General features: G+C 41.6%; 1 protein-coding gene across 4 annotated transcripts in view; it reads left to right on the top strand.

Moving 5' to 3' along the window:
• The first annotated feature begins 356 nt into the window (after window positions 1-356).
• The window catches only part of LOC147109374 (uncharacterized), a 37,752-nt gene continuing 24,921 nt past the window's right edge, over window positions 357-13,187 (top strand). For 3 of the 4 annotated variants that reach the window (XR_015080258.1, XM_086003265.1, XM_086003266.1), the window contains exons 1-4: window positions 375-550; window positions 2,878-3,056; window positions 6,809-6,897; window positions 8,389-8,574. Coding sequence is in view for 3 of the 4 variants with exons in the window: in XM_086003265.1 (XP_085859391.1) it covers window positions 443-550; window positions 2,878-3,056; window positions 6,809-6,897; window positions 8,389-8,574 (562 nt within the window). In the remaining variant the exon portion in view is untranslated. Of the gene's footprint in view, window positions 551-2,877; window positions 3,057-6,808; window positions 6,898-8,388; window positions 8,575-13,187 lie in introns of all 4 variants that reach the window. The other variant, XM_086003267.1, reaches the window with a different exon arrangement.

Raw genomic sequence — 13,187 nt, 5'->3', positions numbered from 1 at the left:
GTTGATTTTTACATTTTATGGAATTTTGCCAACACATTTAAATATAAGTCTTATAAGTCTTAATATATGAAATGTCTTTTTGATGATCTCTTCGGGAGCCTTTCTTATACAAACTAGTTGATCTCCCGTGGCATTGCATGGGCAGTATTCAGGCCGATCCTGCACCGACGGCAGATCCCGCCCCAGAGTACAAGTCCCTCTTTATTTCAGACACGCTTCGACGATTATTTAATTCTAACAACTTCTATTAATCCAGAAATGACTCGGCGGCTCCGGGCTCCGGTCCCCGCTCGCCCTGACTTGCCCCGGGTGAAGGCAGCTTGGTGCCGTCCGCAGCCGCCGCTCTGCCGGTTGCTATGGCAGCGGCTCGGCGTCTGCTGGCGAGGCCGCACGGCCTGGGCCTGGGGCGGGGGGAAGAGACGGGTTGCTGCAGATCTCAGAGATGGACCGCTCATTTGAAGAGAAAATGGAGCTGATCACTTCTGCATTCACCTCCCTGAATGTACAGGAGCAGAATGAAGCGTTGTCGCGGTTGTTCCGTGTGTGTCAGGTAAAGATGTTGGCGGAGCGCCTCTGATTCAGGCCTGCCTTACCTTTCGGAAGTATAATTCGTTAACACACTTAATTATCCAAACAAAATAGTACTAGGATTATACACAATCAAGATGTTGTTCACCGTCATCTTTTGGAAGTATTATTAATATTTTCTTGTCGCCTGTTTTGAATTTTCTGCTGGAAAGATAACACAATAATCAGAATTTTTTAAGTATAACGTGGAGCATGGAAAATATTCACAAGTGCGTTTCTCACCTTATATTTGCCAGCAGCCCGCACCTCCTGGTCACAATTACTATTCTCTGAAAAAAATGCGTTCAGTGTGCCAAACGTTTGTCATTTAAATGTTTTATCGTGCCAGCTACTGATCCATTATAAGTTTTTAAATTTAATTTGTGCCTACTAGAAGCTGCGAGTTGCATTTTGGTGGTCTTCATCATGTTTATTTAAAGGGTCCATCCCCTGTCAATTAGTTCATCCAGCTGCGCCATGGCTGGGATGGCAGCAGCACCCCAAACAGCAATCCATGTGCCCCTGCAGATTACTCTGGAGGAAGCTGGTAAGAGAGTGGCACTATGGTGCCTAGCAGGTGGAGAAATAGGGAAAATAAGTGTGGGTATGAGGAATAATAGTGTGAGAATAGAAGGAAGTTGACTTGATTGTGAGCCTTGTCTTTTATTCAAGGTGGCGAGCAGCGGGTTTACAGTTGGGGGAGGGGGATTTCTTACTATGTGCTATTGAAACGTTATTAGTAGCTCAGGAGAGGGTCGGGCACATTTCTTCAGTAGGTGTCAAGGGGCCTGTGGTTGTTGCTCCTCACGAGCCTCCAAATAAGCCGTTTTGCAAAGGGGAGATGCACAGTACTGAACACAGCTTTCATCAGTAAGTGAAAAAGATGAACTGCATTCTGCAACAAATACTGAGCAGCAAAAACTTTTTTAAATTCCGGATGTCAAAAATAAAGACCTTTCTTGACAATATCAGCCTGTTATTTAAGACAGATAGCATCTAAACAGCAGATCAAAAATCAGCAGCACCAGGTTGCAATGGAGCAACTTGCTCTGACCTGCACCCAGCACTATTAGAAGAGATCTCCATACAAAGTCCTCTGACATTCATTTTCATGTATTGCTGGACCCTCTTTGGACACATCAGGTGCAGATATCAGAAACGACAAAATTATGAGGGGCATAGATAGGATGGATGCTGAGGAGCTTTTTCCCTTAGTAGAGGGGTCAATAACTAGGGGGCATAGATTCAAGGTAAAAGGCGGGAGGTTTAGAGGGGATTTGAGAAAGAACTTTTTCACCCAGAGGGTGGTTGGAGTCTGGAACTCACTGCCTGAAAGGGTTGTGGAGGCAGGAACCCTCACAACATTTAAGAAGCATTTGGACGAGCACTTGAAATGCCATAGCATACAAGGCTACGGACCAAATGCTGGAATATGGGATTAGATCAGACAGGGCTTGATGGCCGGCGCGGACACGATGGGCCTCTATCCGTGCTGTATAACTCTATGACTCTATGACTCTATGACATAGAGAATTTGGGGGAGCAGTGTTTTTAAGAGCAGAATGGGAGCAAAGGAATATTACGCATTTTTAGGGTGGTATTTGGGAGCAGGACAGAAGAAAATCAGTCCTGATCCTTTTTATGACATTGTAGACTTATTTTATTATTTCTCACAGCAAGAATGTGAGAAAGAATTTCAATTCACTGCAATGGAAGCCATTGCAGCATGAAGTAGCTATGTATTCAAGACCACATTAGTTAATTTTGATACTCCATAGAATAGGATATCTTGCGGTACAATAGCTCAAAAATAGCCCTGACAAAGATGTTATCCCATTAGGGTATAGTTGCTGTTTAAAACTACAGTGAAATGTCAGCTTGATTTAATTAATAGCACTTTTGGCTCTGAGTTAGAGGATCGTTCATTCAAGATCATAATCTAGGGTGACGCTTTAGTATAGTACTGAGGGAGTACTGCATTGTTGCTATCCTCCAGTCAGATGTTAAACCGAGGCCTCGTTTCCCTTTTCAGGTAGATGTAAAAGATCCCATGGCACTATTTGAAGAATAGTGGTCATTTATCTCAATTGTTTTTTTCCCGGGATCTTGCTATATCGAAATAGGCCCAATTGCCCAATTAAAAAATGTAATTCATTGGTTGTGAAGTGCTTTGAGATGTTGTAATGTGCTATATAAATTTGAGTTCTTGCTTTCATTACAGGAATTATTTTTAAAGTGTCTTCAAATACTAATTCCAATCACGTCCATTTTTAGTGCAAGTCTGATTATGTGATGGCTTTTATTTTCCAGCTGTCACAGCTGAAAGAGATCTACACCGAACTCTGTCCCTTGTTATCCATTGACTTTGTATCAATCCTGCCCCAAGAGCTGGTGGAAAGAATCTTTTCATATTTATCCGCAAAGGATCTATTCAGGATGGCATGTTGTAACAAATCTTGGAGGGAATTTACAAACACTGACATTCTGTGGTAAATTAAAATTTCTTTACCTGTTTTAATGTTACATTCTGACTGTGAGTTAAAATAATCTTTAAAAAAAAATTGTATTATCTATTTTCTGTAAAAAAAAATATTTTATTACTCTCTACAGATGTAGTCCAGTGAATCTCGACTAATAAATACAGACTGCAGCAAAGGAGATTGGGTTAGATACTAGCCTATCATTCCTGCGACCTGAGTTTAAATCCTGTATGCTGGCTGTTCAGGTCCTACACAAAATGAGTTTATGCAGTTTCAGTTCAGTTCCTAGTGGGCATGGACTCAAAGGACAATAACTGTCCATAATACTGCATTCATTGACATAAATTGGCAGAGAAATGATAGCTGGTGTTAGAAAAGAACAAAGTAGAGGGAAATCTCTATCTGTTGCTGGAACAGACTAAAAGGAGCTCTGCACAGGGTGCAAAACCTGACTTGATTCATGACACTGCCCAAAATGGAAAGTCATAGAATCATACTGCACAGAAGGCCCATCATGCTTGTGCTGGCTATTTGAAAGAGCTATTCAATTAGTCCTAAATCTGACTTTAATCTGTATCCTCTGGTTACCGACCCTCCAGCCAGTGGATAAAATTTCTCCTTATTAACGCAATCAAAACCCTTTATGATTTTGAACACTTTTATTAAATCTCCATTTAACCCTCTCTGCTCTAAGGAGAACAATCCTAGCTTCTCTAGTCTCTCCACAAAACTGAAGACCCTCATCCCTGGTAAATCTTCTCTGCACCCTCACCAAGGCCTTGACATCCTTCCTAAAGTGTGGTGACCAGAATTGAGCACAATACTCCAGCTGAGGTCTAACCAGTGATACAACAACAGCAACTTGTATTTATATAGCGCCTTTAACGTAGTAAAACGTCCCAGGCACTTTACAGGAGCGTTATCAAACACAATTTGACACCGAGCCACATAAGGAGATATTAGGGCAGATGACTTGGTCAAAGAGCGTCTTAAAGGAAGAAAGAGAGGTAGAGAGGTGGAGAGGTTTAGGGAGGGAATTCCAGAGCTTACGGCCTTGGCAGCTGAAGGCACGGCCACCAATGGTGGAGCGATTAAAATCGGAATTAAAATAAAGAGGCAAGAATTGGAGGAGTGCAGAGATCTCGAAGGGTTGTAGGGCTAGAGGAGGTTACAGAGATAGGGAGGGGCGAGGCCATGGAGGGATTTGAAAACAGGATGAGAATTTTAAAATTGAGGCCTTGCTTAACTGGGAACCAACGTAGGTCAGCGAGTACAGGGGTGATGGATTAACGGGACTTGGTGCAATTTCGGACACGAGCAGCAGAGTTTTGGATGACCTCAAGTTTATGGAGGGTAGAATGTGAGAGGCCAGCCAGGAGTGCATTGGAATAGTCAAGTCTAGAGGTAACAAAGGCATGGATGAGGGTTTCAGCAGTGGATACGCCGAGGCAGGGGCGGAGTTGGGCGATGTTCCAAAGGTGGAAATAGGCGGTCTTAGTGATGGCGTGGATATGTGGTCAGAAGCTCATTTCGGGGTCACATATGACACCAAGGTTGTGAACAGTCTGGTTCAGCCTCAGACAGTTGCCAGGGAGAGGGATGGAGCCAGGGAACAGAGTTTGTGGCGGGAACCGAAGACACTGGCTTCGGTCTTCCCACTATTTAGTTGGAGGAAATTTCTGCTCATCCAGTACTGGATGTCGGACAAGCAATCTGACAATTTAGAAACAGTGGAGGGGTCGAAAGAGGTGGTGGTGAGGTAGAGCTGGGTGTGGTCAGCGTACATGTGGTAACTGATGCTGTGTTTTCAGATGTTGTCACCAAGAGGCAGCATGTAGATCAAATCAAATCAAATCAAATCAACTTTTATTGTCATTGTTAGTGCACAAGTGCAGTACAACGAAATGTAGGCTTGCGGCTCCCGAGAGTGTACATTTAGATTAAGACAATTAGACATTCGACATACATTTGGCTTGTAATACATTAACATAAACATAACCATAATAAAGTGCGTTGGCAGATGTGCAGGCTTTAGAGTTTATTTGTGGAGTTCAGTAGGATGACAGCCCTGGGAAAGAAGCTGTTCCTAAATCTGGTCGTACGGGTGCGAATGCATCTGTAGCGTCTCCCAGATGGCAGGAGGGCGAACAGACTGTGGCTGGGGTGGGTAGGGTCTTTGATGATGGACCGTGACCTCCGTAAACAGCGTTTCTGGTATATGTGCTCTATGGTCGGTAGCCGGGTGCCGGTAATGCGTTGGGCAGTTTTGACTACCCGCTGCAGGGCTTTCCGGTCATAGTAGCTACAGCTGCCATACCATACTGTGATACAGTTTGTCAGGATGCTCTCTATTGTGCAGCGGTAAAAGTTAGAGAGGATCAGGGGTGACAGGTTACATCCCTTCAGCCTCCTTAGGAAATATAGGCGCTGCTGGGCCTTCTTCACCAGAGCGGAGGTATTGAGGGACCAGGAGAGGTCTTCCGTGATGTTCCGTGATGAGAAATAGGAGAGGGCCAAGGATAAATCCTTGGGGGACACCAGAGGTAATGGTGCAGGAGCGGGAAGAGAAGCCATTGCAGGTAATTCTCTGGCTACGATTAGATAAATAAGAATGGAACCGGCCGAGTGCAGTCCCACCCAGCTGGACCATGGTGGAGAGGCGTTGGAGGAGGATGGTGTGAGCAACCATGTCAAATGCTGCAGACAGGTCGAGAAGGATGAGGAGGGATAGTTTACCTTTGTCACAGTCACATTGGATGTCATTTGTGACATTGATAAGCGCCGTTTCGGTAAAGGTTTAACATAATTTCCTTGCTTTTGTACTCTATGCTTCTATTTATAATGCCCAGGATCCTGTATGCTTTTTTTAACAGCCATATCAACTTGATAATCCCTTTCCTCAGAATCCTTCATGTTAATGAGTATAACAAGTCATACAAAAAATAACAAACTGCAATGAAATACGTACTGTGCAAACATTAGTATTTTAAAAATATTTATTAATGAGATGCTTTAGTTAACTTAAAGTTTGAACAAATGTGACTTTAAGTTAAGCTAAATTTTAGAAAGAAGATAGCTATACAAAATCCGATATCAGTTAAGCGTGTAATTTGATTTAATAGTTATGGTTTTAATGGTGAAAAACCAAATGTCTCAGCATTAAAAACGTTAGTAGAGAGTCAGTCTGAACAAATAACATGGTGAAAAATTTAAATCTTATTTCCAATTATCCTTTTGAGAAATTCTGCAGAGTTTACTTAATTCAAAATAGACTGGTCTTTACTCATATTGTTTTAATAGGAAAGGAACTTCATAAAATACCTTAGCTGATAACTGTTGAAAGATCATCAGGATAAAATAATCACAGAAGCCTGTAGAGGAAAATGTATGAGTGTCATTCCTAAGGAAAATAAGCAGCATTGTGGACTACTAAATTATGGTCTTTTCAGGGAGAATTTTAAACAATTTATTGTCCTTCATTAGCTTTGAAGGTCTTAGGCTACAGACTGTGCATACCTGAACAAATAAAGTTTGAACTTATCACCTTTTACTCATTAGTCTGATACGCCAGTCATTGCTTTTTTAAAGCAAATAATTGTAGAACGCAGATATATTACAACTAAGTTTCAGATATTTGAATTGTTTTGAAAATTGATTGAAAATAATGAGAGCAAAACATTTGTTTAAATGGTAAATGGTTTAAATTTTCTTTTTAGTCGGCATATCATATGTAATACTTAGCCATTTAATTTTTTTAATAGGCAGTCACAATGTGCTCTTCAAAATTGGCTTAATTTTGACACTGATCAGCAGCTCTTCTCCAAGAACCAGTACAGTTACAGTCCCACAGGTAACATACTGCACTATCTATCAGCTGGCAGGGGTTCCTGCCGAACTCTACTAATGGCTGTCTTTTAGAACTGTACATTACTGGTTAATGATTTATTTATGTGTTAGGAGGATTTTTATCACAGTAAAGGAAAAATGCTGTGATAATATATTGTTGAATTAATTTAGAAAAAAAATGCTTTTGAAATTACAATTGTGACTAAGTTATTATTTAGAAAACTCAACGTACGTGTTGGTGAAGACGATAATTCTTACATGTTAAATGATAGGATGATAAATGTCTAGAATATTCTTTGGTTAAGTAGTGAGAAGCGCTTTGAAATGATTTGATTTCAAATGAATACATGTAATTTCTGATAATGCACAAAATCAGTGGTAAAGTCTTACATTAAGATCTGCAAAATGCTGTACCTTATTCAACAGCATTTACCTTCAAGTGTCTGCATCTCTTTAATTTTGAGCTGCTGTCCTTTAAGGCTGCATACTTGCAATACTTTATATAACCGCTTCAACTCATTTTCTGTACAATGGTTAGGTTGAAAAATTCAGCCCTGGCTGACAAGCTTGAAAGTTAAAGAAATGTGGCCACAAATGGGGAGAAAAAAATGTTAGTCTTTTTAAAGTCTCAAAAATAACTTTGAAAAGCTTTCAGTCTATGCAAAGGCTGAATGGGGGCTGCGAATGAAAGGACAGAAAATACAGTGTGGATGGAGTTACAAAGCAGACTCTGTGGGCAAGCAACAGAGGAGCACTGCCCCAACCTTTTGTTTATACATGCTGCTGCATGAGGCGGGTTTCTCTGTTTGCAACCAAGATCAGATTAGGTTAGTTCTTTGAAGGGATTCACTGGAAACCACTTGCCATTGTAATCCACAAAGCAATGAGCAAAAATAACTTTCCAAATGTAATAACACACTGAAGGAACCAGGGATGAGTAACAAACTAATCAACCCCCTCAACCCCTTTTCTTGTCTATACCAGCACAGAAGGCAAGTCTTTCTGCATTATCTCCAAGAGAAGCTAATAAGTGTATTACTGAAGCATGTGTTCTATCATTAAGATTCAGCAAGTACTTAATCTGCATCAACTATGTAGTCAGATTCTCAAAAAGGAAAATATATATTTTTTGCTGCAAATAATGTGCATTTTTTGTGTATTTGTATTAAAAACACTAAAGGTAGTACTAATGACATATATCACATACTTTCACCTTCAAACTCGTTATCTGTCTGTATTATCCTTTTGCATATTTCATGCACCCTCTGCCACATTAAGCCTAATGGTATACAAGTAAAATATTTACGATAGATTATATATTGTAAAGAATAACCTTGTCTGGCAGGAACTTTAAGACAACCTCAGGATTTTACTGACATTCATAAATGTCAATCTAATGGTTTATCATGTCATCAGAACCAGCCTGGAGTGATATGCCATGCAATATTTGCTCTTTGACATCTGTTCATAAATTGTTACCCTTTCATTTTATTAGGTCTCACATCTCCGACATACCGCACAGGTACTTTTTCTGATTTTGCATCACTGTCTCCAACCTGCCGATGGAAGGAGATTTACATTAGGGCTTGTCACCTAAATCAAAACTGGGCATTGGGCAGATATACAGTTTTACCTTTACTTCGAGGCCATCAAGAAAGAGTGAATTGCCTCGACTGTGATGGTGAGTAACTATTCAGCAAGAGCAGAGAATGTGAGATAGAAAAATGTAGATTATGAAAACAACTGCAATTTATTTTCTCTCGTAGGCATTGACTTCTACAGTTTTACAGACACCAGTCCCCCTCATGTACCTTGACTAAGTGGTCATTATTCAGATGTGAACCTAGACTGTGAGCATTGGCTGGCTATTCAATCACAATGACAATAAGAACTTGCATTTATAAAGCACCATTAACATAGAAAAATGTTCCAAAGTGCTTCACAGAGGCGTAAAGGAAAAAGTAAATGACAAGCCAAAAAAAGAGATATTGGGAGGAGTAACCAAAAGCTTGGTCAACAAGGTGTATTTTAAGGAGGATCTTAAAAGAGGAGACGGAGGAAATGGGGCCTGGATGGGTGGAGGCACAGCCACCAAAGGTTGGCAAAGGGATGGGCTGCGCAAGAAGTCCAAGTCAGAGGAACGGAGAGTTCAGGGAAGAGGTGGGTTGTAATGTAAGAAGGTTACAGTGATAGGGAGGAGCGAAGCCATGAAGGGATTTAAACACAATTGCAGGGGAATTACAGACCAACCCAATTTTGTCCTTACCTGATCATTACAAGTGCACTTCCAAGAGCGATTGAGGGATAGAGGCCAGGGACAGGTACCCCAGCCAATGTTTCCCTCTGTAACACAGATGAGCTAACGTGGCACAGACTGAGGATTGAAAATGGGATCTCATTGAGCTCTATGGACCAGTTACTTGCAGGATAAACTTGTGAGCAAGCAGCAGTGTTCCCCTTGGAAATGCATATCAGCAAACAAACAACCAAATATCTGCAAGAATATTGAAACCACTAAATACTTTTGTATTTAATTTCAAAAAATTGGCACTCATATATTAAATATTGGCTAATCAGTCTTATCTAGACCATTGATATGTGTCCACTTCAAGAAGATTTAAGATGACAGCAAGTGTTACAGATTAGAAAGCTTATTCCAATTATACACTGATAACTTCTTATTAATTGAACTTAATATGGTAACATGGTATTTTGTAAAAACAGTTTATTTTTATTTTTTAATATATGCAGCCTATTAATGTACATATTTTGGTTAAAATGAGGAACTGCATTTCAAAGAATAGAATTTGTTAGTTCGCAAAGAATTTGGGTCTATGCTTTTGATTTTGTACCCATGTAATTCTTTGGGAGTAGTTGAGCAATTAATTGAAAACACACCTGACAATCCAGAAAAATGTAATTGCTTTGAATTATTTTAAATAGAAAGTTTTAAGTAGAAATCTGCCACAAGGCTTCTGCCAAAGTCACATTTGACTCATCTAGAATCATAAAATTTTACAGTATAGATAGTGGACTTTTGGTCCATCACACATGTTGCCGCCTCCACTCCTCCGTCAGACCTCTGCCATTGAAACACTTCTACACACCTTCGTCACCTCCAGACTCAACTACTCCAGTACTCTCCTGGCTAGCCTCCCATCCTCCACCTTCGATAAAGTCCAATTTATTTAAAGCTCTGCCAGATATATTGTGTTCCACACTAAGTCCCACCGTTCCTTCACCCAAATCCTCACTGACCTAGTGTGGCTCTCCATCCCCCAACATCTGAAGTTTGAAATCCTCGTCCTCAGCTTTAAATCCCTCCAGGGCCTCACCCCACCCCACCATATAGCCACAATCACCTCTAGCCCTAAATCTCCCTGAATTTTCCATTCCTTTAACCTCTGGCCTCATGCAACTCCACCTCTGCCCCTACCATCTTTAAATATCGCTGCTCTTCTAGATCTTTTAATTTTTACCATTTAGTGTATAGGATACATTTTTCAAGTCCTCGCACGTGGTAAGAAACCTTGCACAGCGCAAGTGTGCATTGAAAAATTGCAAGCACTGGGTCTGCAGTTTTTCAGTGGGGGCTCACAGTATATGAAGTACCTCATCGCATGCAAGGGCTTGAAAAGTATGCTCTTATATTTTCTATACTGATTCTTCCTCCTGAACCTCATATTTCTTTGCATTAAATTATATCTGACATCAATCTGCCCAGTCTACTAACTTGTCTGTGTCCTCCTGAAGTCACTGACCGTCCTCTTCACATTCAACAAGGCTCCCTATTTTTATGTCATCTCCAAATTTTGCTTTGTGCTCCCTTTATTCAAGTCCAGATCATTTACATACATTGAGAAGAGCAATGGTCCTAACACAAACCCATGCAAAACACCACTGTTTATATCTCTGCAGTTCAATAAAAGCATCTATTAATCATTACTATTTTCTATCATTTAGCCAACTTCCTGTCTATGCTGCTACACCTCTTTAATTCTACTCATCTTAATTTTATCAACAAACCTCCTATGTGGCACATTATCAAGTCCATCCATTGTGTTCTGCCCTAGGACAGGTCCTAACTCAAGTCTCACACGTGAGATTTTTGAACCACTTACTAGGGAAGAGTAGCTGAGGGTGGGTTTCATTGCCAGTTTTTCCAGTTTTATCTTCGGAGTATCTTCTCCTAGATGGGTTGCAACCAAGGTTAAAGAACCCCACCTATCCTTTACGATGAGGGAGGAGGCCACTTGTACCCATCAGATGCAAGTACCCCCCTTAGACATCAATCCAGTATGCAGAGCCAGCTGTCTGGTCTCTTCATGCTGGGGGTGTCTGGCGCCTGAACTCAACCCTTCTGACTCAGAGGCTGGAAAACTACCACTGAGCCAGTGATCACTCTGTCCGGATGTGAGTAACCTGCTTGTGGCAACCCAGTATTTAGAGACCATATTCTAATCTCCATTCACCCGGGATGTCTGGAGTGGTGCTTAAACCCTCCACCTTCTGACTTAGAGGCGGGAATGCTACCACTAAGCCAAAGCCTCACTCCCTCCTTACTTTAATAAAAATACATATGAGCCATGTCCGCCAACGCAATTTGTTATTTCCTCAAAGACCTCTATTAGGTTTGTCAGATATGATTTGCCTTGTACGAATACACTCTGACTGTCCTTAATTAACCCATATAATTGTAAGTGAGTGTTAATTTTATCCCACATTGTGACTTACTGACTATGTTACATGGTATCCTTTTCTTCCTTCTTGAACAGAGGTGTTATTTTGGCAATCTGGCAGTCCTCTGGCACAACTTCCATATCCATTGTAGTCAGAGGCTCTGCCATTTCCACTCAGCATCCATGCCATCATCCCAGTGCCTTTTCCACTTTGAGTTCCACCAACCTTTTCAGTACTGCTTCTTTATGTATCGTTATCCTTTCTAATTGTTCCACCTCCTCTCCTGTATCCTTTCATTCTCGCTTTCACAAGAGCTGCCCAGAGTGACTCAGTTCTCTGACTTGCTTCTTGGAGCAGAGCACTTGGAAAGCAGTGACAGGATCGGACAAAGTCAACATGGATTTACTAAAGGTAAATCATGCTTGACTAATCTACTGGAATTTTTTGAGGATGTAACTGGTAAAATAGATAAGGGAGAACCAATGGATGTGGTGTATTTGGACTTTCAGAAGGCTTTCGATAAGGTGCCACACAAGAGATTAGCGTGCAAAATTAAGGCACATGGGATTGGGGGCAAGGTATTGACTTGGATAGAGAACTGGTTGGCGGACAGAAAGCAAAGAGTTGGAATAAACGGGTCGTTTTCCGAGTGGCAGGCAGTGACTAGTGGGGTACCGCAAGGATCGGTCCTAGGGCCCCAGCTGTTCACAATATATATTAATGATCTGGATGAGGGAATTGGATGTAATATCTCCAAATTTGCAGACGACACAAAGCTGGGCGGGAGGGTAAGCTGCGAGGAGGATGTCGGGAAACTCCAGTACGATTTGGACAGGTTGGGTGATTGGGCAGAAACATGGCAAATGCACTATCATGTGGATAAATGTGAGGTGGCAAAAACAGGAAGGCAGATTATTATTTGAATGGCAATAGATTGGGAGAAGGGGAAGTGCAAAGAGACTTGGGTGTCCTTGTGCACCAGTCGCTGAAGGTAAGCATGCAGGTGCGGCAGGCGGTTAAGAAGGCAAATGGTATGTTGGCCTTCGTAGCAAGAGGGTTCGAGTACAGGAACAAGGATGTCTTGCTACAGTTGTACAGGGCCTTGGTGAGACCGCACCTTGAGTATTGTGTGCAGTTTTGGTCACCATACCTGAGGAAGGACGTTCTTGCCATGGAGGGAGTGCAGCGAAGATTCACCAGGCTGATACCTGGGATGGCAGGAATGACGTATGAGGAGAAATTGTGTCGATTGGGCTTATACTCACTGGAGTTTAGAAGATTGAGAGGGGATCTCATCGAAACCTATAAAATTCTGTCAGGTCTGGACAGACTAGATGCAGGAAGGATGTTTCTGATGGCCGGGGAGTCCAGAACCAGGGGTCATAGTCTAAGGATAAGGGGTAAGCCATTTAGGACTGAAATGAGGAGGAATTTCTTCACCCAGAGAGTGGTGAACCTGTGGAATTCTCTGCCACAGAGGGCGGTGGAGGCCAGTTCATTAAATATATTCAAGAAAGAGTTGGATATGTTTCTTGAGGCTGAAGGGATCAAGGAATATGGGGAGAAGGCAGGGACAGGGTACTGAATTTGGATGATCAGCCATGATCTCATTGA

The sequence above is a fragment of the Somniosus microcephalus genome, chromosome 12 (genome assembly GCF_052327205.1).
Source record: "Somniosus microcephalus isolate GS21.2 chromosome 12, FLI_Smic_1.0, whole genome shotgun sequence".
In the NCBI taxonomy this organism is placed as follows: domain Eukaryota; kingdom Metazoa; phylum Chordata; class Chondrichthyes; order Squaliformes; family Somniosidae; genus Somniosus; species Somniosus microcephalus.
Note: the sequence above shows the minus strand (reverse complement) of the source record. Positions and strands in the feature narration are given on the sequence as shown.